The 24,732-nt window shown below is 43.2% G+C and overlaps 1 protein-coding gene across 9 annotated transcripts; it reads right to left on the bottom strand.

Moving 5' to 3' along the window:
* Window positions 1-3,066: 3,066 nt before the first annotated feature.
* On the bottom strand, window positions 3,067-8,107 carry LOC123062130 (uncharacterized). 9 transcript variants are annotated; one of them, XR_006429543.1, is made up of 6 exons: window positions 7,268-8,107; window positions 6,351-6,532; window positions 6,040-6,175; window positions 4,958-5,954; window positions 4,664-4,847; window positions 3,067-3,353 (listed from the first exon to the last, which is right to left on the bottom strand). XR_006429543.1 is itself a non-coding variant. In XM_044485481.1 (4 exons), exons 1-4 carry the CDS (start codon window positions 6,403-6,405, stop codon window positions 3,319-3,321), a joined length of 294 nt encoding a protein of 97 aa, XP_044341416.1. In that variant the 5' UTR covers window positions 6,406-8,106; the 3' UTR covers window positions 3,067-3,318. The 9 variants fall into 9 exon arrangements, 2 of the variants coding, with proteins under 2 accessions (XP_044341416.1, XP_044341415.1); XR_006429541.1 differs by having other exon boundaries at window positions 6,040-6,532; XR_006429542.1 differs by having other exon boundaries at window positions 4,958-6,175.
* Window positions 8,108-24,732: the final 16,625 nt, after the last annotated feature.

Here is a 24,732-nt window from a genome sequence, read left to right as displayed (position 1 = left end):
ATATATATATATATATATATATATATATACCACCTAGGATGCAGAATAAGTTATTCTTCACCCGATGTAATTTTACGATTATTTCATAATTAAATTACGTTTATATTTCAAATAATTACGTTTCTATTGATTCATTACGTAAAAATTGGCATAAGAAAATAAAAATATAGGTCATAAAATAAGAAAATTTGCAGTTTATGTGTATTTTACACTATATTTTTACGTTTGTAATTTTACATAACATAAAATATTTTTTATTATGATTATATATTTCTTACGGTCTCTTTTTATGTTAGAAATAAGACAAAACTTACGGAATGTAAAATTACGGTGCACTGATGGCAAAATAAAGGGGGGTGAAGAATAACTATTCCTCGAGGGGGGTGAAGAATATATATATATATATACGGCTGCGCTATTGTGTGCGTGCGCGCATTTTTACTTAGGCTACGCGCCGGCCGCTCTTAATCAGGCGCGAGTCGCACCACCCCGCGCGGAGACGCCAGGTTGGTTGAGGGTAACGGCATGTCAAAGAAAAGTGAGGCATTTAATTCTATTACTATGTGTTTGTCCGCTACATCCTGATCTTGGGTCACTATTCATTGACAGTAATATATGAAGTATGGATGGTAATGAACCTAGGTTTTTTTTACTAGGCATTGACATATCAAGGTTTCATCCCTAAACATTGCCAGTAACAGAATAAGTATAGGTAGTAATGGACCTAGGATTTTTACCGTTGGCAGTAATATATTAACTATGGATGGTAATGAACCTAGGTTTTTTACTGCGCACTGACATATCAGAAGGTTTCATCCTTAAACATTGTCAGTAATAGAATAAGCATATATAGTAATGGACCTAAGCTTTTTACCATTGGCAATAATATATTAAGTATGGATGATAACAAACCTAGGTTTTTTTACTAGGCACTGACATTCGAAGATTTCATCCCTAAACATTGCTAGTAATAGAACAAGTGTAGACAGTGATGGACCTAGGAATTTTACTGTTGGTAGTAATATATTAAGTAAGGATGGTAATGAACCTAGATTTTTTTTACCAGGCACCCCAAAGTGGGTGGAGCAGTTTTGGTGGTAACATCGTTACGGTCAATTTTTTCCCCACAACAGCGTGCACGACCTTCCACCTGATTAGCGCGTCTGGCTACTTAGCGCACCAGTTGGCTCGAAGTGGCCGGGGCGTATGATAGGCCACAATGCGCGCAAGCATACTTTAGCAAGCATATATATATCAGTACAAACAGAATAGCCCATATATATATATATATATATATATATATATATATATATATATATATATATATATATATATATATATATATATATATATATATATATATATGACAAATGTTTCTTACAAGCAGTGGTAGTTACCACCACTTGGGTTTTGTATGTTGTATGTAATATCTGTCGAAACCAAGAGTATGTACGTGTAGTATGTAGTATATATCAATGATTAGGTAGTATATATACTATTTTTTGGATAGTATGTACCATGTTTTGAGTATGCTTTTTTTTATGTACAATTATGTACGTATTTCACAAATATAACAAAAACTATGGACTCATATGCAATTTTTTCATGTAACTTGATTTGAAATATCTTAGATATAGTATATTAACATATTTAAAATAATAAAATAGTATATATACTACCGGTATTATATGAGATATGTGGGGTAACTACCACCGGGCTATTCTGTTTCACGTAACAGAATATTATTCTATTACCCTACTTGAACTGACGGTTTCACGCGGTTGTACTGATGATTTTCGAACGGTTGAACTCATGCTTTCAGTTTTGTTTAACAGATCGTCTTCTTTAGTCAAATTTTTTTTGCAAACTTTTTGTCGGAACAGGGCGTGTAATATATCGTTAGAAAGCTCTTGACAACTATATTTCAAGTATATTGAACGTTTTTGCAAAATCATTATGGTTTAAGAGCAGTTTTGAAAAAACATTTTTTTTAAACCGAAAACGTGAATCGTATTTTGGACTCAATTTTCAAACGGTTTGTCGGAATTGAACAAATAAGATGGCGTTGGAAAGCTGGTGAAAATCCGCATCTTCCATATATCTATTTTTTTTTTCTAATTCCATACGATTTAAAAGTAATTTGAAAAACGATGAAATTCTGGGCGAAATGTATTTTCGCGATTTTTTGCAAATAGTTTGTCGGATTGACGCAAATGATACAGCGTTGGAAAGCTATGGAAAATGCGCAACTTTTTCATATTGAAATATTTTTCGAATTACTTACTGTTTAAAAATGACTTCGAATACGGTGAAATTTGATTTCAAACGTGACTTTTTTTAAAAGTTTGTCGAAATGAGGCAAATAATATACCGTTGGAAAGATATCGAAAATACGAAACTTAGTCATGTTGAACGTTTTCTAAAATTCGCAACCGTTGAAGAGTAAGTTGGATTACGGTGAGCCCCATCATGCTGTTTTTTCGTCAGAAAAAACAGAGTACTTGTACTGATCTATGTGTGCGTTTGTACTGATGTATTCTTTGAAGAGTAATTTTGAAAAGTTCCGAAAAAAGAGTACTTGAACTAATGTTCGTATAGTTTTGTACTAAGCGTGTTTTAACATACTAGATTTTACTCTGTTTTTTGGGTATGATTTTCCTCGTAACTTTTCAACGGTTTACTATATTATCGTCCCCGAACTTGCATGGTTTATATCGTTGAACCGAATGCTATTCTTTTCAAAAGGAAAAGGTTTTGCATGTTTTCTTTTAACTCAACATTTTTTTGCAATGATGGTCTGGACTTCTCTCATTTTATGACTTGTACATTTACCATTTGAATTTTCATGGGGTTTCTTTTTTGTTTGAACTTTAACAATTTGAATTTCTATGTGTGTTTCTTTTTTAATTCAAACTGACCATTTCTTTTTATTCCGAACTGATCGCCGTTTTTAACTCGTACTGATCAATATTTTTCATTCAAACCTTTTTGTCCTTTCATATGACAGAAATTATTCATCTTCCCTGACCTCTTAAAATTCAAGACTCAGGCACACACATCCTCATCTTAGTAGGACAAGCTAATTCATTCGCATGCAAAGCAACAATAACAATACTCCAAACATACCAAGGGACGTCACACTGGAAAAACAATGCAACCAACGTCCAGTGGCAAAACCGACAATTTTTGAACTTGCACGACATCTAAACAAGAACTACATGATACACAATTTTCCATCATGCACCTGCTATCCTGAACATATATGAAATGAGAGAAGGGTATCCTGAACATCTAAACAAGAACTTGCAATTTTTTCCATCATGCACCTAGAGGTTCTGCCTTCTCCCCCGGCCCTGAAACAAGAGCACCATCAGTTTAGTTTTAAAGAAATTGAAAGTTCAAACATGTGGCATGTAGATTTTCAAATGATGGAAGTTACAAAAGTGAGCTATTTTTGTTTTACTTCAAATAATTCAACATGAAAAAGACAAATACAGATAAATATTTTTTTGTGCGACATTCTGAAGTAGATGTTAGTTCGACCTTTTTAACTATTTTTGCACAAGGAGATGATGTTATTGAACTGGCTAGGTACATTCAGTTTTACCTAGTATGGTTGGACTAGTAATGCAAGCACTGCTTCCAAGGTTTTATAGAGATCAGTAGCCATCCAACTATGAAATGCATGCAAACCCAATCTGCATACACTAGCGAACATTGAAACAAAGAACCCCTGTTTCTCAACTTTGAACTTTTGTATGGGTTTTCCCACAACTTATTGTATCCGCGAGTCTGAACTGATGCAAGTATATAAGAATACCAAACATTTATTACCTGAACCTGAAAAGGATGTGAGACAAGTTGCCCTGGAAGTGCAACTTGTATCTTTTACTGCTCATCTTTAACATTAAGAAAGTACTAATCAGTACTAGTATTTGTGTAAGTCATACTGATCAGTACTGCTGCTTGCCGTACTGATGAGCACTAGTACTGATCGCTAACACAGAGAATTTTTCATCTAGTGGACTTTTAACATTATCTTAGAAAAAGTGAGTTACAAAATAAACAACCAGATTAGAATAGAAGCATTGGCTTATATTAGAAACGATGAGCTACGAAATAAGCAACCAGATGCGAATTTGCTTCAAGTCCGGTTTGCTATTTTTTTGAATTTGATGCATGTTGCCCTATAGGACTGCTACTAGTTTGCAAGTTGGACTTGAGTACTTTTAAATTGTTTGCATAGTTTACTGCCGAAATCTAAACCACAAAGGAACACATCGGCATTACCAATCGTATATAGAAAAACTGAACTTTCTGCGTCTACTGTTGTTTTTACAGAGTGGACTTATGTTTTCTTATGTACTTGAACTCTTAAAGTTTTTGAAAATTGCCACTATCACACATGGTATACTTGAAAACTCTTGCCAGACTAGGCACCCCCCAAATCCTGCACAACAAAGCATCCCCCAAGTGAATTGTAGCCGCCTCTCTCTCTCCCTCCCTCCCTCCCTCTCTCTCTCTCTTTTGCATCTGAGCAGTCCCCCGAAGAACTCTGAACTTTCAGTTGGATCAAAATCTAGATTACAAGAAAAATGGCCTTCATGGATGGCAGTATGTGAACTAAAGAGTAGGAGAGGAGGAGCACGAAGGTGTTTCTCACCAATCGTGTTCCTGATGTCGTTGTGGATGGCAAGAATCCATGGCTGAACAGGAGGTCGAGGCGTCGCGGCAGGAACTCCAGGGCCGGCGGGCCTCGTCGGGGTTGGGCACGTCGTCGGGGAGGTGGTAGTCCTTCGCCGGGAGGTGGAGGCGCCATGCCATGGCGGCAGTGGTTGGGTCGGGTCCTGCAGGAAGGGGCAGCGTGCAGATATTAGGAAAATGAACTACCAAAATTCCCCAACCAGTACTGTAGATATTAGCAAATTTGAACTGAGAGTATTAGAGGGAGGCAGACCTGAGAGGAGGAGGAAGCGCCTGCCCAGGGGCTCGTCAATGACCGGAAGGTGGAGCAGCATTACAAACTGGACTGACTAAATTGATATTTTGTAGTTGTTGTATGCATTTTAAAACTTTACATATGTTGATTTTTAAATCCACTCATGGAAATTCCGTTTCGAAAAAAATCCACTCATGGAAATTGTTGTGGATTCGAACTAAATTTTGACAAGTAAATAACAAGGAGAATACAGCAGAAAAGGCACACTTATACAAGAAAATGATCATGAGACCATAAGTGAATAGTTGGATGGATTTCTATTCATCATGGTGGTTCTAGACAGGCTTGCGCGCACCATCGAGGCAAGCCGTGGGGGCTGGCTGGGGGAGGTCACTACGCTGGTGACACACGCCGGAGTAGGGAACGGCGACCCACACAAGAATTTGTAGCAGCTGTGGGGGTGGCAAGCGGTCGTCATGGTGCACCATCCCTCTTGATTATTTATTAACTACCTAATTCCAAAAGAAAGGTAACTGATACAACTACAAGCAATGTGCTAAGCAGAGCATTAATACTCCCTCCATAAAGAAGTATAATTATTACTCCCTCCGTAAACTAATATAAGAGCGTTTAGATCACTTATTGATCTAAACGCTCTTATATTAGTATACAGAGGGAGTAGTTGGGAATCTATTAGTTTACAGAGGGAGTATATATTAGTTGGCAATCTTGTATATTTCCCTCTCTATATTGGAAATTGCTTTAATTGATGGCTCATTGGATAGAATGCATGATCTGTATAATTATGAAGTTAGCAACAACTCTACATAAAGAAATCCCCGAGAACTTTCTACAAAATTGATTAACCAAGTGACAGTATGGTGCTCATTCTCAAGCATAACCACAAGGACTTGTTTGTGCTATAAACACAAAGGAAATCAGACTCACGATTGGGAAGTAGATGTACTGAAAAGCATACAAAAGATGAACTTGTGCATCTTGTTTTTGCTGCAACCTACAAAAATAGGAACAAATATGAGAGATGGGGTTTTGTCAAGGAGACTCCAGATCAATTTATTTATGGTGAGAAACTTCTGTACCTATACTTGCACTTGTGCGACATGATTATGTCTGTCGATTCTCTAATGTTTTCGTACTGAACTGAACTGACGTACATGATACTCCGATGTACTAAACTGAAATGACATACTGAACTGAAGTAGAATACATGTCGAGCTGCTAGACCAGAGCAAAATTCAGAAATTTTTGCAACGAGAAAAACTGATTTTTTTTGTAGCTTTTTACTACACAAAATGTTCATCAACAACATTTGCATCACAAAGAAATTGAAGCAGCGGTACACATGAACACAGACAGTGAGAGAGAGCATGGGAGGGAGAAGAGTAGAAACCTTGCACCTCCATAGGAAAGGACCTAGGCAGAGGAAAGTGGAAGATGGCAGCCATGGACTGCTACTTGCGACGAGCTCGATCATCCTGATGCCATGGGGTTGGACTGAGGACGGTGCACGTGGTGTGACCTTCACGATGGAGGAGATCGCAACAGCGTACAGCATCTGGACCGTCATCCAACCTCCGCGGACCAAAAAAGGTAGCACCCTTAGCACATAGGATCATAAGGTATGGGGAGCAGCCGAACTGCATACAACAACACAAGGGAATGTGCATGTATGATACAGGAGGAGGGGTCAGGTGATAAACGCCCAGAACAGGGTGACACCAAGTGCACAGCAAGAAGTTGTGTATTTATATTTATAAACAATATAACAAATACCAGTTAGTTGAGCGCTTGTGTGCGTTTAAATCTGAATAAAAGGAACATAATTATTTTAGGACTTTATCCCCGTTTCATCACTAGTACACAGTTCTTGTACGTGCTATTCTCCCATAGGTATTAACACATAGCACCATGTGTGCTAGGAAGAACAAGGCACTTGAATCGGAATATACACTGCAAATCATTATTTTAGGACTATCAGCATTAGCACTTCCATAGCGCTTCAACTTGCACGTACTAACATGAACATTATTAGGTAAGTAAAGCACACATGAATACACAGGGGAAATCAGTGTGCATGTTGTTTTTGCATCTTTCTGAAGCAAACCGTGCAGAATTTTTATCTCATTAAGCTAAAATTTAACACCACATTGAATGGAAAAAAGTGTGAACCATTTTGCAAATATGTAAACTGTTGTTCTACAAAAAGAATTGAAATGGCATGCACAGGGGTGAGATAAACATCCTTTTTTAAAAGCTTTCTCCTTCGACACATAAACACAAACAGTTTGGGGGCATAGTTGAAGTCACCTGCGTCCAGAAGGCGCTCTCCGGCACACTACCAGAGCTACGCATGAGCAGAGGTGAGGCACCCTCGCTGGGCTCCTTCGCTGTGCTCGTCGCCTACCGGGGGCCAATCTCGCAGGAGGTCGCTCGTGCGTCCCCGGTCTGTGCAGTTCGTCAAGGCTGGAGGTTAGAGGCAACGGGGCGCTACTTTTGGACCCCAAGTAAACGCTATATGGTAGTCGCTCGATGGAAGAAGAGATGTAGAGGAGGCATGTGCTTGCCATCTGAGAGAAAGGCAATCGGGAGGAAAGGCTAACGGCTAGTTGACTGCGGCGCCCGGTTGGGTCGGGCGACCTGTCGCAGGAGTGAGGCAGAGGTTCGCGACGGCGCACGGAGCAGTTCGAGGCGGCGCGGGGGGAAGTTCGTGGCGGCGCGCTTTGGGGCATGGGGGTGGCCGCCGGTGTCTCACGGTGAGACGTGTGGGTTGGCGCAGGAGTGAGGCGACGGTTCGCGGTAGCACGTGAGTAAGTTCGCGGCGGCGCGCGAGGTGCGGGATGTCGCCGGCGTCGCGCGGTGGGGTGCCGGCGACCGCACACGGCGCGCTTGGGGGAGCTGCCGGGATCCCGTGGTGGCGGCGAGGAGCCACGGTGGGAGGTGGAGGATCCGGATAAGGCGCCCAGCCGCGGCGGCGCGTGGTTCGGGGGACCGGCGGTGGCGCGTGGAAGCGGGAGGACGGCGGCGGCGCGTGGAAATGGGAGGGCGACGACTGGAGGTGGGAGACGCGTGTGTAGCATGCTGGCTTTTGGATCGTGCAAACTACACATCCGGGTCTACAGGGGGCCGATAGTAACAACTACTAACAAAATAGCTCAGTCATATATATATATATATATAGAGAGGGTCGCGCTATTCGTCACCCTGGGTGAGGAATAGTTATTCTTCATTCCCTCTATTTTACCATCAATGCACCGTAATTTTACGTTTCGTAAGTTTTGTCTTATTTCCGACGCAAAAAGGAGCCGTAAGAAAATATATAATCGCTGTAAAAAATATTTTATGTTATGTAAAATTACAAACATAAAAACATAGTTTAAAATACACATAAACTGCAAATTTCTTGTCTTATAACCTATATTTTTATTTTCTTATGTCAAATTTTATGTAGTGAATCAATAGGAATGTAACTATTCAAATTCAAAATGTAATTTAATTATGAAATGATCGTAAGATTACTTCGGGTGAAGAATAACTTATTCTGCACCCTGGTTGATGAATAGTAACACTATATATATATATAACTATATATATATATATATATGTTGTTGTTCTAAGAATGATTATGATGTCCTCATGTTTATATTGTATTTTATCGACACATCTATTTCTAAACATGTGGACATATTTTTCGATTTCGACTTTCGCTTGAGGGCAAGCGAGGTCTAAACTTGGGGGAGTTGATACATCCATTTTGCTTCATGCTTTTATATCGATATTTATTGCATTATGGATTGTTATTACACATTATGACACAATACTTATGCCTATTCTCTCTTATTTTACAAGGTTTACATGAAGAGGGGGAATGCCGGCAGCTGGAATTCTGGGCTGGAAAAGGAGCAATTATTAGAGACCTATTCTGCACATCTCCAAAAGTCCTGAAACTTCACGGGAGCACGTTTCAGAATATATAAAAAATATTGGGCGAAGGAAGTACCAGAGGGGGGCCACCCAACATCCACGAGGGTGGGGGATGCGCCCTACCCCCTGGGCACGCCCCCAGCCTCGTGGGCCCCCTGGCAGCCCTCTGATGCCCATCTTTGCCTATATGGAGTCTTTCGTCGAGGAAAAAATTATAAGAAACCTTTCGGGACAAAACTCCGCCGCCACGAGGCGGAACCTTGGCGGAACCAATCTAGGGCTCCGGCAGAGCTGTTCTGCCGGGGAAACTTCCCTCCGGGAGAGGAAAATCATCACCATCATCATCACCATCGATCCTATCATCGGGAATGGGTCAATCTCCATCAACATCTTCATTAGCACCATCTCATCTCAAACCCTACTTCATCTCTTGTATCCAATCTTTGTCTCAAAACCTTAGATTGGTACGTTTGGGTTGCTAGTAGTGTTGATTACTCCTTGTAGTTGATGCTAGTTGGTTTACTTGGTGGAAGATCATATGTTCAGATCCATTATGCATATTAATACCCCTCTGATTATGAACATGAATATGATTTGTGAGTAGTTACGTTTGTTCATGAGGACATGAGAGAAGTCTTGCTATAAGTAGTCATGTGAATTTGGTATTTGTTCGATATTTTGATGATATGTATGTTGTCTTTCCTCTAGTGGTGTCATGTGAACGTCGACTACATGACACTTCACCATTGTTTTGGCCTAGAGGAAAGCATTGGGAAGTAATAAGTAGATGATGGGTTGCTAGAGTGACAGAAGCTTAAACCCTAGTTTATGAGTTGCTTCGTAAGGGGCTGATTTGGATCCATATGTTTCATGCTATGGTTAGGTTTACCTTAATACTTCTGTTGTAGTTGTAGATGCTTGCAATAGGGGTTAATCATAAGTGGGATGCTTGTCCAATGAAGTATAGTACCCAAGCACCGGTCCACCCACATATCAAATTATCAAAGTACCGAACGCGAATCATATGAACGTGATGAAAACTAGCTTGACGATAATTCCCATGTGTCCTCGGGAGCGCTTTCCTTTATATAAGAGTTTGTCCAGGCTTGTCCTTTGCTACAAAAAGGATTGGGCCATCTTGCTGCACCTTATTTACTTTTATTACTTGTTACCCGATACCAATTACCTTATCACAAAACTATTTGTTACCGATAATTTTCGTGCTTGCAGAAAATACCTTGCTGAAAACCGCTTATCATTTTCTTCTGCTCCTCGTTGGGTTCGACACTCTTACTTATCGAAAAGGCTACGATAGATCCCCTACACTTGTGCGTCATCAGTACACATCATGGCATACATAATAGAACCTATGGCTGAGGCATAGGGAATGACTTTCATTTTCTCTCTATCTTTTGTCGTGGTCAGCCTTTGAGTCAGACTCAATTTCACACCTTGCAACACAGGCAAGAACCCTTCTTTGACTGGTCCATTTTGAACTTCTTCAGAACTTTGTCAAGGCATGTACTTTGTGAAAGTCCTATTAAGCGTCTTGATCTATCCCTATAGATCTTGATGCCCAATATATAAGCAGCTTCACCAATGTATTTCATTGAAAAATTCTTATTCAAGTATCCTTTTATGCTATCTAGAAATTCTATATCATCTCCAATCAGTAATATGGCATCCACTTATAACACCAGAAATGCTACAGGGCTCCCACTAACTTTCTTGTAAATACAGGCTTCTCCGTAAGTCTGTATAAAACCATATGCTTTGATCACATCATCAAAGCGTATATTCCAACTCCGAGATGCTTGCACCAGTCCATAAGTAGATCGCTGGAGCTTCCACACTTTGTTAGCACCTTTAGGATCGACAAAACCTTCTGGTTGCATCATATACAACTCTTCTTTTAGAAATACATTAAGGAATGCAGTTTTCACGTCCATTTGCCAGATTTCATAGACATAAAGTGCGGCAATTTCTAACATCATTCGGACAGACTTAAGCATCGCTACGGGTGAGAAAGTCTCATCGTAGTCAACCCCTTGAACTTGTCGAAAACCTTTTGTGACAAGTCGAGCTTTGTAGATAGTGATATTACCATCAGCGTCCGTCTTCCTCTTGAAGATCTATTTATTCTCAATGGCTTGTCAATCATCGGGCAAGTCCATCAAAGTCCATACTTTTTTCTCATACATGGATCCTATCTCAGATTTCATGGCCACAAGCCATTTATCGGAATCTAGGCTCATCATAGTTTCTTCATAGTTCGTAGGTCCACCGTTGTCTAAGAACATGACTTTCAGGACAGGATTACCGTACCACTCTGGTGCGGTACATGTTCTGGTCGACCTACGAGGCTCAGTAGTAACTTGATCTGAAGCTCCATGATCATCATTAGCTTCCTCTCTAGTTGGTGTAGGCATCACCAAAACTGTTTTCTCTAATGTGCTACTTTCCAATTCAAGAGAAGGTACAACTACCTCATCAAGTTCTGCTTTCCTCCCAGTCACTTCTTTCGAGAGAAACTCTTTCTCTAGAAATGACCATTCTTAGCAACAAAGATCTTGCCTTCGGATCTGTGGTAGAAGGTATACTGAGGGAGTCCTGGACTAAGGGGTCCTCGGGTGTCCGTCCTATTGGACATGGCCGGAGTGATGGGCTATAAAGATACAAAGACCGAAGACTCTGACATGTGTCTGGATGGGACACTCCTTGGTGTGGATGGCAAGCTTGGCGTTCGGATATGAAGATTCCTTTCTCTGTAACCGACATTGTACAACCCTAATCCCCTCCGGTGTCTATATAAACCGGAGGGTTTAGTCCGTAGAGGCAATCATAATCATATAGGCTAGACTTCTAGGGTTTTAGCCATAACGATCTCGTGGTAGATCAACTCTTGTAATACTCATATTCATCAAGATCAATCAAGTAGGAAGTAGGGTATTACCTCCATAGAGAGGGCCCGAACCTGGGTAAACATCATGTCCCCTGTCTCCTGTTACCATCGACCTTAGATGCACAGTTCGGGACCCCCTACCCGAGATCCGCCGGTTTTGACACCGACATTGGTGCTTTCATTGAGAGTTCCACTGTGTCGTAAGGCTCGATGGCTTCGTCAATCATTTACAACGATGCGGCCATGAGGGAGGTCTTTCTCCCTGGCCAAATCTTCGTATTCGGTGGCTTCGCACTGCTGGCCAACTCGCTTGGCCATCTAGAGCAGATCTACAGCTACGCCCCTGGCCATCAGGTCAGGTTTGGAAGCTTGAACTACGTTGCCGATATCCGCAGAGACTTGACCTTCGACAGATTCGAGCCCACCACAGCCGCTCCCTGCCACCGCGATGAACATGACCTAAATCTGTCATCGGACCATGCTTAGGAGATAGCGCATGTAAGTGCTCCGGCCTTAGATCCAGAGAAGATTGTGCCATCCGAAGACGGGAAGCTCAGCCCCACCACAGAAGTTGCGGAATCAGCAGTGTTGGAGCCACACACAGACCCAACCTCGAGCGAGATCCACGTCACCGGAACCTCGGATTCATCTCCGGCCACTGGTTCTGAACTACGCGCACCCGCGTCCGCTGAGCTTGATCAGCCGCAGATCGTTGAATTCAGCGCCGCGGATATCTTCTGGCACTCACCTTTAGCCGATGTGCTAAACTAATTAAAAACCCTTTCCTTAGTAGGGGACTCACAAGCGAATTATATCTGGTTTGAACTGGGGGCTGATGATGGGGAATTTCGCTTCCCACCCACCTCCCACTTAATAGTCACTGTCGAAGATCTAACCGACATGCTTGATTATGACTCTGAAGACATCGACGGTATGGACGACGATGCCGATGAGGAGCGGGTAGGGATGGCAATGGGTCGGGTTTGGGGCAGGTGGAGCTGGTCCAAATCCAACCCACGACCCATCTTCCTACCCTTTGCCCATCCACCAAATTATCCATGGGCACAACTTGTGCCCATGCCCAAACCCGCTAGATACCCACATACCCATGGAGCTCCATGGGCATAGAAAAGTCAGCATGAAGCCTTCCCAAAGATCAAATTAACTCATCATCATTCACTCACAAATGACAACATAAACTACATGCATAAGTAGGAAACAAGCAATACGATGAGTCCTTAAGTGTGACATACCATAGGTTGATTCTGCAGCATATAGCTCATCGCACAAGTTGCATGTTTCCTGCCATTTCCCATTGAATTTCTCTTTCTACTGTCATTGGCATATGGCCCCACATGTGATACGGGTATCCATTGGATATCCATGGACCACAAACTATAACCATTCCCAACCCGGTTGTTCATGGGTATCCATATCCACGGACCCATGGGCAGAAATGTGCTCCATACCCTTGCCCAACCGGGTCGGCTATCCATGGGTATCCAGATCCATGGATAAAATTGCCATCCCTAGGAGCAGGCCCAAAACCCGCCATTTACCGGGCACTGGACGGCCACCTCCTCATATGACGTCTACATGGTGGATACACCCAAAGAGAATAACGACGATGACAAAGAAGACCCAGTGGACGATAAACCTATTGAGATACTGCTGAAGTGTCGATGACAGCAGCGCCGCTCTAAGTCACACTGTGGAAAAAACAGCACTACCGGCACCGAAGAAAACAACACTCTAGACGATGACGAAGACAATGAAGACCCCGTTGAGCCAACTTCCGAACAGGATGAACGGGAAGATGGGTGAGTCAGCCCTGATGAACAGGCCGTAAACGAAGACTCGGAGGACAGTAATTATCTTCTGCTCTCCTAGGACAAGGTGAGCCTCGGCAACGAGGATTTTATCGTTCCTGAAGAACCTCTCGAGTAGGAGCGCTTTAAGCGCCGGCTAATAGCCACTGCAAGGAGCCTGAAGAAGAAGCAACAACAGCTTCAAGCTGATCAAGATCTGCTCAATGATAGATGGACTAATATACTGGCAGCCGAGGAATATGGCCTCGAGCACCCAACCAAAAGTTACCCGAAGCACAAATTGCTACCTCAATTCGATGACGAGGCGCCGGAACCTGTATCGTCAGCGCACAATGCGGCTGACCAACCACCACATGGCCAGGACAAAGTGGCAACTCAAGCCAAACACCAGCCCGTAATACCTTGCCGTAAAGGCAGAGATGAAATAGCTTGGGCATATACATATGACCCGCGACAAGACCTGGACAGTAGAGCAGGACATACCAGATCGATCTATGTTTCACGAGGTCGTGCCCCAACACACGATGACATCTATCTATTTGGACGTGACAAGTCTACTCATGCCCGGGCCGAATGCCGCAGACGGACTCCATCCAAGCTACGTCATGATGTGGCCCGATATAGAGGCGCCACACCCCCCCTCTGCTTCACTGATGAAGTAATGGGGCATGAATTCCCCGAAGGGTTTAAACCCGTGAACATCGAATCATACGATGGAACAACAGATCCCGCGGTATGGATTGAAGATTTCCTTCTCCATATTCACATGGCCCACGGTGATGATATTCACGCCATCAAATACCTCCCACTAAAACACAAGGGACCAGGTCAGCACTAGTTGAACAGCGTGCCTGAAAACTCCATTGGCAGCTAGGAAGACTTGGAGGACGCCTTCCGCGATAACTTCCAAGGTACATACGTCCACCCTCCGGATGCCGATGATTTGAGCCATATAGTTCAATAACCTGGAGAGTCAGCCATGAAATTCTGGACTAGGTTCTTAACTAAAAAGAACCAGATCATCAATTGTCCGGATGCCGAAGCCCTAGCGGCCTTTAAGCATAGCATCCACGACGAATGTCTCACTCGACACCTCGGCCAGGAAAAGCCAAAGTCCATGGTAGCCCTCACGACACTCATGACCCGCTTTTGTGCGTGCGAGGATAGCTGGCTAGCCCGTAGCAATAATACTGCAAGCAAACCTGGCACGTCTGAAGCCAGAAATAACAACGGCAAGCCCTGACGCAACAGACACAAGCGTCGAAGCAACAGTGATAATACCGATGACATGGCGGTCAACGCCGGATTCAGTGGTTCCAAGTCCGGCCAGTGGAAGAAGCCATTTAAAAGGAGCAATCCGGGCTCATCCAGCTTGGACCGCATACTCGATCGTCCATGTTAGATACACGGCACCCCGGATAAGCCAGCTAATCACACCAATAGAAGCTGTTGGGTCTTTAAACAGGCCGGCAAGTTAAATGCCGAGAACAAGGAGAAGGGGTCGCAAAGTGAGGACGATGACAAGGAGCCCCATCCATCGAACACAGGGGGACAGAAGAAGTTTCCCCCTTAGGTTAAAATGGTGAACATGATATACGCCACCCATATCCCTAAGAGGGAGCGCAAACGCGCGCTGAGGGTGTTGGGTTTCGTAGTAATTTCAAAAAAAATCCTATGCATACGCAAGATCATGATGATGCATAGCAACGAGAAGGGGGGAGTGTGATCTACGTACCCTTGTAGATCGACAACGGAAGCGTTAACTTGGTTGATGTAGTCGTACGTCTCCACGGCCCGACCGATCAAGCACCGAAACTACGGCACCTTCGAGTTCTAGCATGAAAGTGCAACTATCCCTAGGTGGTTTTGATAATTCATAACAACATATAGCTCATTGAGCTAATGCTATTCCAAGATGACTATTTCAGGAAAGCTCAATGATTGGCATGGCATGGATGTGAAAGTGGAACCCTCAAAATGCTAAGGACAAAGGATTGGCTCAAGCTCAAAAGCTCAAGACTCTTCATTTTATATTTTAGTGATCCAATATCACATTGAGTCTTTAGGAAAAGCCAATACTATCAAGGAGGGATGAGGTGTTGCTTAATGAGCCTCTTGCTTCATGTGCTTAGTGATATGCTCCAAAACCCTCAACTACTTTCCCATATCCACATATGACCTAAACCCTAAGCCAAACTCGGTCCTACCGATTATTTCTATCCGGCGCCACCGAGTTTCACTTGTCATAAGCCACTGCCAAACCCTAGAAATTCGGTTCTATCGATAGGGATCTCGGTCTCACCGAGATGGGATTGCAAACTCTCTGTTTCCCTTTCATAACTTTTCGGTCTCACCGAAAGAGCGGATCGGTCCCACCGAGATTGCAATGTAAATTCAGTGTTTCCTTTTTGTAACTTTTCGGTCTCACCGAAAGAGCAAATCGGTCCCACCGAGTTTGCCTGACCAGCTCTCTGGTTAGCTAATTACCAAAATCGGTCTCACCAAGTTTGTGTAATCGGTCTCACCGAGATTACGTTATGCCCAAACCCTAACCATACCGGTCCTACCGAGTTGCATGTCAGTCCCACCGAAAATCTCTAACGGTCACTAGGTTTACCTTTTCGGTCCAACCGAGTTTGTTGATTCGGTCCCACCAAGATTGGAAAACTATGTGTAACGGTTGGATTTTGTGTGGAGGCTATATATACCCCTCCACCTCCTCTTCATTCGTGGAGAGAGCCATCAGAACATATACACAATTCCAACTCATATGTTCTGAGAGAGAACCACCTACTCATGTGTTGAGACCAAGATATTCCATTCCTACCATATGAATCTTGATCTCTAGCCTTCCCCAAGTTGCTTTCCACTCAAATCTTCTTTCCACAAAATCCAAATCCTATGAGAGAGAATTGAGTGTTGGGGAGACTATCATTTGAAGCACAAGAGCAAGGAGTTCATTACCTACACACCATTTGTTACTTCTTGGAGAGTGGTGTCTCCTAGATTGGCTAGGTGTCACTTGGGAGCCTCCGACAAGATTGTGGAGTTGAACCAAGGAGTTTGTAAGGGCAAGGAGATCGCCTACTTCGTGAAGATCTACCGCTAGTGAGGCAAGTCCTTCGTGGGCGATGGCCATGGTGGGATAGACAAGGTTGCTACTTCGTGGACCCTTCGTGGGTGGTTGCTTCTTCGTGGACCCTTCGTGGGTGGAGCCCTCTGTGGACTCGCGCAACCATTACCCTTTGTGGGTGGAGCCCTCCGTGGACTCGCGCAACCGTTACCCTTCGTGGGTTGAAGTCTCCATCAACGTGGATGTAGGATAGCACCACCTATTCGAACCACGGGAAAAACATCCGTGTCTCCAATTGCGTTTGAATTCTCCAAACCCTTCCCTTTACATTCTTGCAAGTTGCATGCTTTACTTTCCGCTGCCAATATACTCTTTGCATGCTTGCTTGAATTGTGTGATGATTGCTTGACTTGTCCTACAATAGCTAAAATCTGCCAAGAACTAAAATTGGGAAAAGGTTAAGTTTTTATTTGGTCAAGTAGTCTAATCACCCCCCTCTAGACATACTTTTGATCCTACAACTGGTGTCAGAGCTTTGGTCTCCATTTTCTTTGATCTCCATAGTTTTTGGTGGTCATAGCCTTGGTTTCACAACCTAGGAGAGTATGGCGTCTAGCGAGGGAAATTATCACCGTAGAGGTCCTTACTTTGATGGTACTAATTTTCGCTAGTTGGAAGCATAAAATGAAAATGCATATTCTTGGACATAACCCCGCCGTTTGGGCTGTTGTGTGTGTTGGTTTGCAAGGTGACTTCTTTGATGGGAAAGAACCAAACCGTGAAGCTACCGCGGATGAGTTGAAGATGTTGCAATACAATGCTCAAGCTTGTGATATTCTCTTCAACGGATTGTGCCCCGAAGAATTCAACAAAATCAGCCGTCTTGAGAATGCAAAGGAAATTTGGGACACTTTGATTGATATGCACGAAGGTACCGACTCCGTCAAGGAATCCAAGTTGGATGTGCTTCAAAGTCAACTTGACAAGTTCAAAATGAAGGATGGTGAAGGTGTCGCTGAAATGTACTCTAGGCTTGCTCTCATCACAAATGAGATTGCCGGCTTAGGAAGTGAAGAGATGACCGATAGATTCATCATCAAGAAGATTCTAAGAGCCTTGGATGGAAAATATGATACCGTGTGCACATTGATCCAAATGATGCCCAATTACAAAGATCTCAAGCCAACGGAGGTGATTGGAAGAATTGTTGCTCATGAGATGTCACTTAAGGATAAAGAGGAACTTCACAACAAATCAAGTGGTGCCTACAAAGCCTCATGTGAATCCCCTACATCATCAAGTGAGAAACAAAACTTCAATGAAGAATTGAGCTTAATGGTGAAGAACTTCAACAAGTTCTACAAGAGTAGAAGCAAAGATAGAAGCTTCAAGTCAAGGTCCTACAATGACAAAAGATCTTCTAGTCGAGAGCGAAACTGCTACAGTTGTGGAAGACCCGGACACTATTCCAATGAGTGTACGGCTCCCTACAAGAGAAGAGAAGATTCTCCAAAAAGAAGAAGCAAAGAATCACCACCAAGAGAGAGAAGGAGTAGAGATGATCGTTATGAACGAAGATACTCACGGAGAAGCAAGGATTCGGAAAGGAAGGAAAAATCATCAAGGAGCTACACAAAACGAAGACATCAAGCTCATGTTGGTGAATGGGTATCCGGCTCCGACTCCGACAGCCACTCCGAGAGAAGTTATCACTCCGACTCCGAAGATACTCAAGATGAAGGTGTTGCCGGTCTAGCACTTGTGTCAACCAACTCCTACGACATATTTGACTCACCAAATGAAGGAATTGGAAGATGCTTCATGGCCAAAGGTCCTAAGGTAACACACCCCGAGTATGTTGATTTCAATAGTGATGAAGATGACTTGTTAGGTGATGATTTGCTTGTTGACAACTCTAGTGATGAATACTATGATGAAACGTCAATTAATCATGCTAATCAAGATAAAACGAATGACAATGATAAGGAGAAGATTGAGGCTCTAACTAAAGAACTAAACACTCTTAAGTTAGCTCATGAAACTATCTTCGAAGATCATCGAGAACTTTTAAGAGCTCATGAGAAATTACGCTTTGAAAAGCTCAATCTTGAGCAAGAGCATGAGTTCTTAAAAGCAATCAATGATGATCTCCGCAAGAAAAGTTCTTCTTACATTGCCAAGCGTTTACTCTTATCCACTTACATGCCTCAAGTCAAGTCTAGTAACAAGAACAAGAAAGATTCTTCCTCTAGCAGTAACAATGATCATGCTAAATCCAATATTGTTGCTTCTAGTAGTTCTCTTGATTCCACTAATGATTCTCTTAGCCAAGTTACACTTGAGCAAGAAAATAGCTTATTGAAGGGAATTATAGAGAAAGGAGTGTACAAAAGCCTTGCCGGGAGTAAGCAATTCGAGGAAATTGTGCGCAAGCAAGGAATGCACCGGAAGAATCAAGGTGTTGGTTTTGAACGAAAGTTCAATGCCAATGGAGTTGAGTGGGAAGAAGATCAATACCCCAAGACAAAGTTTGTTCCTCAACAAGAGAAGTATGATACTTCTTTCAAGGGGACACAAGCTCAAGATGATCTTCCACCACAAGACTACAAGCAAAAAGGCAAGGACAAGCTTCAAGAGGAAATTGATGCATTTGAAGAAGCTCCTAAGACCTTAGTCAAGTGGATTCCCAAGACTACTTCAAGTTCCACTTCATCAAGTATGACTACAACTCCAAGGATTCCCATCAAGATGGTGTGGATCCAAAAGAAGAAGAACTAGAGAGTTCTTGAGGGTGACTCCGCCAACATACTTCACTCTTATCATTTTGGCAAGAACAAGTGCAATCAACTTCCACATCTTGCACTAGTTCAAGGAGTCACAAACCCTCTTGTTGGTAAGACAAGGGACAAGGTAACCTAAAAGTTTTCATGGACATCATCTTGTGTGTGCATCACTCTATGTCTATGGATATCCTTGTTTGTTCCTTGTGGGACTAACCCATGTAGGTATTGAAAGTGCAATTCACTCAAATGGATAGCTCCAAGTGATCTACATCAACATTGAGCATCCACATCTTCAACATCTACATGAAGTCATCATCGACAAAACCCGAGGTTAGTTCATCCCTCTAAGGGGGGATATCACATCTAGGGGGAGCTTTACTCTAAGACTTGAGCTAAAGCAACTCTAAAGATGTGAACACAACAATGCTTTATGTAAAAGTGGTAACCCCACTTGAGCTTAAACGATGAGTATGACCTATGATCAAGTGTTCTCACTTGACTCCTAAGTCAATATACTCATATATAGATGACCTTGTCATCGCAAATTGCTTGATAGATGCTAGAATTGGTTGTGCATGCCTTGTCACATATTTCATTTGCCATCTTATTGTGTGAGCATGCTGGTTGCATATTTTACTCATTCGAGGACATCCACTTGTTGTTTGATTGTTCGGTTTTATTTCCTTTTGCCAAGTGGATGGACAAGAATGCCTAAGAACCTCCTCTAGCTATCTATGCTTTTCTCGTCTCAAACTCTATTCATGCTACATCACAAAATTTGATCAAGTCAGATTCGAACCACTCTGTGTGAGGAGCGCTCGGAGTCCCCGATTCGTCATAGACTTAAACTTCCAAAACCTCTTTATGATTCTCGGTCTGACCGATACCCCACTTTCGGTCCTACCAAGATCATTAAGTTGATCTAGGTTTTCGATCTCGGTGCAACCGATTTGAACCTTTCGGTCACACCGAGTTTCAGTAACTGCTTGCAGTTATGAATCTCGGTGCCACCGAGTTGTTCCACTCGGTCACACCGACAGGGTCGGGCTATATATAGTCACGGGCAAAAATTTGGAAATTTCTCCGAACCCCTTCGCCCGCGCGATAGCCTGCTCTGCCAACGTGGTCTCCGGATCGTCTCCTCGCCACCAGCCGCCTCCAGTCGCTGGTCTCCATCACCGTCAACGGAATTCTACCCCGCCGTTGCCGCCGTAGCGAGTCTCCGCCGAACTAGGGTATGGACTCGATCACAGTGCTATTCCCCGTCCGATTCCTAGCACATTGTGTTCTTAATGATTCTTGCCACGATTGAAACACTCCTATCCAGTCAATGCGTTCGTAGATTAGTTTTGATCCGAAAATTCTAGGTTTAGGTTTCCGCCAAAACCATCTCAGACCCACCGAGTTGAAAAACTCGGTCCCACCGATTTGGCTTATGCCATTGCACAAGTGAGACTCGGCCTGACCGAGAATTACTTATCGGTGTGACCGATTTTGGAACTTTGTGAAACCCTAGCAGTCTCGGTGCCACCAAACTTTGACTCGGTCCAACCGAGTTCACTAGTTTAGGTTCCAAAACTGCCTCGGTATCACCGAGTTTGAAAATCGGTAGATACGAGATGATTTCAGTGGGAAACTAAAACTAAGTTTTTGAGTCATTCTTTTGCAAAAATCTCTGCATTTTGTGATGCTCATCTATTCTACCTCATCTATAAACTATTCACAGGGTCAGCAGTCAGAGTTTGCATCATGTCAGACCAAAGTGATAGCCAGAACATGTTAGAACAGCAAGTGCAAATGAGTGAGGGCACTAGTCCCTCAAGTTCTTCAGATGATGGCAGCAGAAGTACTCCTAGCAATCTGCCTAAAGCTGCCACCAGACAGAGGAAGAAGAAAACTTCAGATTCTAAGGATGAAGATTATGTGGCAGAAGAGGAAGCAACTTCAAAGAGAGTAGTGCTTGAGAAGGAACATGTCTCAGCTCAAGGCACAAAGCCAGGGATGAAAGTCAAAACGCCAGCAGGCAGTCAGCCTATGTCAAAGGTCAGAGCTTCAACTGAAAAGCCTGCACCTAAAGAGTTGCTGCTGAAGGAAAGAAAAGGAAGGAAAGGGTCAAGAAGACCGTAGCCAGAGTGCTTGGAAAGGCTTCCATCATGGAAGAAGAGGAAGAAGAAGAGGTTGCTGCACCAACACCTAAGGCACCTAAGCTTATGGGTGATGCTATAAGATCAGGGGCTGCCACATCTAAGCCCAAAGAAGCACCCAAAGCTGCCTCCAAGCCCAAGACAACACCAAAGAGAAATACGAGGAGCATACCTACAACTGAAAAGAACAAGGCCCCAGTGCCTGACATTGCTGAAAAATAAGAAGGTCAAGTGCTCAGAAAGCTCAAGCCCAAGATCCCAGACCATAGTGATGCTCATTCTGTGGCTGAGGACATGAAGCTCAGGAGAGACTCAGGGCTCAGGAAGTGGAGAGAAGCAGATCCGTATGCTTCAAGGAGAAGGACTGCTGTTGACTACAGGTTCCACACTAAGGAACAGTAGGACTTCTATGAGACAGTGCTGCTTGATAAGAAGCCCATAGTTTGTGATATGAGATGGGTCGACTGGGAATACATCAAGGACAATGAAGAACACTACCTTGGAGTGTATGACAGCTTCAATGCTTGTGGAGTAGCAGACTTTGTTGGGCAGAAGCTCACAATGTGGAACGAGGAACTCATTATGCAATTCTACTCCACAACACATTTCTACCCAGATGGAAAGATCACATGGATGTCTGAAGGTACGAGGTACCAATCTACTGTTGCTGAGTGGGCACAGCTCATCAATGCCCCAGAGGAGCATGAGGATGACTTGGATATCTATGCCAAGAAGAAGATGGATCATAACTCAATGTCAAACATGTACAAGGAGATCCCAAATGAAGCACTTGATACTTTCAAGTTTGGCTCAGTGCACTATCTTCTGTCAGGGCTGCCAACTATCAATTGGATCTTGAGACACACTCTGTTGCCCAAGTCAGGTGATCACAAGATGATCAGAGGCCATGCGATCAATTTGCTTCATGTATTTGATGTGCCTCAGAAATTCAAGGTCATGAGCCTCATAGTAGAAACTATCAAGAGGACTGCAGCTGATCAGAAGAGGAGCTGTGGATATGCCCCTCAAATTCAGGAGCTCATTAACTCAAAGATGGGCACGGGCATATACTTATTGGACAAGGAACACCTGCCCATCCGTCCAGATTTTGAGGACAATCAAGTTGTGATGACTGAAAATGAACCATCATCTGCACAAGCACAAGCAAAGAAGGAGAAGGCGAGGAAGGAGAAAGCTGCCAAGATGCCAACTCAAGAGGAGGCATCTGAGTATTTCTTGAAAACCAAACAAGAGCAGCTTGGTTACTTGATTGCATCCACACTGAGGATTGAGCAAGGACTGGCCACCCTCACTCAGAATCAGCAGAGCTTAGAGAGAATCATGGAACAAAAGTTCTATGACTTGGATGTCAAGGTGACAGAGATTCAGACTGCAGTGGAGCAGCTCCAGGATGACATGCAGGAGAGGAGAGGCAAGACTACAACTGATGCATTTGCCAGAGTGCCAAGAGATCAGAGATCACATGCAGTGCCAGTTGCTGACACCAGAGCCACCACTTCTGCACCAGCTACAGCCTCAGTTCCACCAGCTCCAGCGTCCACTTCAGCCTCAACTCCAACCACGTCTACAGAAGGCTTCGTCCTTGGAGTGCTCCAGATTCCACCACCACCTGAAGATCAAGCTTGAGCATCGATCTAGCACTATGCATTTTCTAGGAACTTTTTGGTAACTTGTTGCCAAAGGGGGAGAAAATGTATAGATCATAGGCTTCGAGAGAGAGAGTGTTGCTTTTTTTCTCTCTTGCTTTATTTGGTGGTTTTTCGAACTTTGTTTGCTTTTGAGTGCTTGAGATACTATGTCATTGCTCGTGAGACATTGATGATCATGTGTTTGATCATAAGCTACACTTAATGTTTGCTTAAATATTATCATCTTATCTATCTTATGTGATCATTCACTATTCTTGGTGATGAGTGCATGTATTTCATTCTTATCATTTTAAGCGCTCCACCAAGATGTATGTGACATGGAAGAGTAACCCATGACTCTAACTCCTTGTGCATTTGCAGTCCAAAGCAAATTTTAAATATGCACAAATTTAGGGGGAGCTCTTACTTGTCACATACTTCTCAAAGCGACGATATATTTCATGCTTATTATCATTTGTCGAAGCTTTGATCTATATGTTGTCATCAATTACCAAAAAGGGGGAGATTGAAAGTGCAACTATCCCTAGGTGGTTTTGGTAATTCATAACAACATATAGCTCATTGAGCTAATGCTATTCCAAGATGACTATTTCAGGAAAGCTCAATGATTGGCATGGCATGGATGTGAAAGTGGAACCCTCAAAATGCTAAGGACAAAGGATTGGCTCAAGCTCAAAAGCTCAAGACTCTTCATTTTATATTTTAGTGATCCAAGATCACATTGAGTCTTTAGGAAAAGCCAATACTATCAAGGAGGGATGAGGTGTTGCTTAATGAGCCTCTTGCTTCATGTGCTTAGTGATATGCTCCAAAACCCTCAACTACTTTCCCATATCCACATATGACCTAAACCCTAAGCCAAACTCGGTCCTACCGATTCTTTCTATCCGGCGCCACCGAGTTTCACTTGTCATAAGCCACTGCCAAACCCTAGCAATTCGGTTCTACCGATAGGGATCTCGGTCTCACCGAGATGGGATTGCAAACTCTCTGTTTCCCTTTCGTAACTTTTCGGTCTCACCGAAAGAGCGGATCGGTCCCACCGAGATTGCAATGTAAATTCAGTGTTTCCTTTTTGTAACTTTTCGGTCTCACCGAAAGAGCAAATCGGTCCCACCGAGTTTGCCTGACCAACTCTCTGGTTAGCTAATTACCAAAATCGGTCTCACCGAGTTTGTGTAATCGGTCTCACCGAGATTACGTTATGCCCAAACCCTAACCATATCGGTCCTACCGAGTTGCATGTCAGTCCCACCGAAAATCTCTAACGGTCACTAGGTTTACCTTTTCGGTCCGACCGAGTTTGTTGATTCGGTCCCACCGAGATTGGAAAACTGTGTGTAACGGTTGGATTTTGTGTGGAGGCTATATATACCCCTCCACCTCCTCTTCATTCGTGGAGAGAGCCATCAGAACACATACACAATTCCAACTCATATGTTCTGAGAGA

Source organism: Triticum aestivum, chromosome 3A (assembly GCF_018294505.1).
Source record: "Triticum aestivum cultivar Chinese Spring chromosome 3A, IWGSC CS RefSeq v2.1, whole genome shotgun sequence".
NCBI classification, from domain to species: domain Eukaryota; kingdom Viridiplantae; phylum Streptophyta; class Magnoliopsida; order Poales; family Poaceae; genus Triticum; species Triticum aestivum.
Note: the sequence above shows the minus strand (reverse complement) of the source record. Positions and strands in the feature narration are given on the sequence as shown.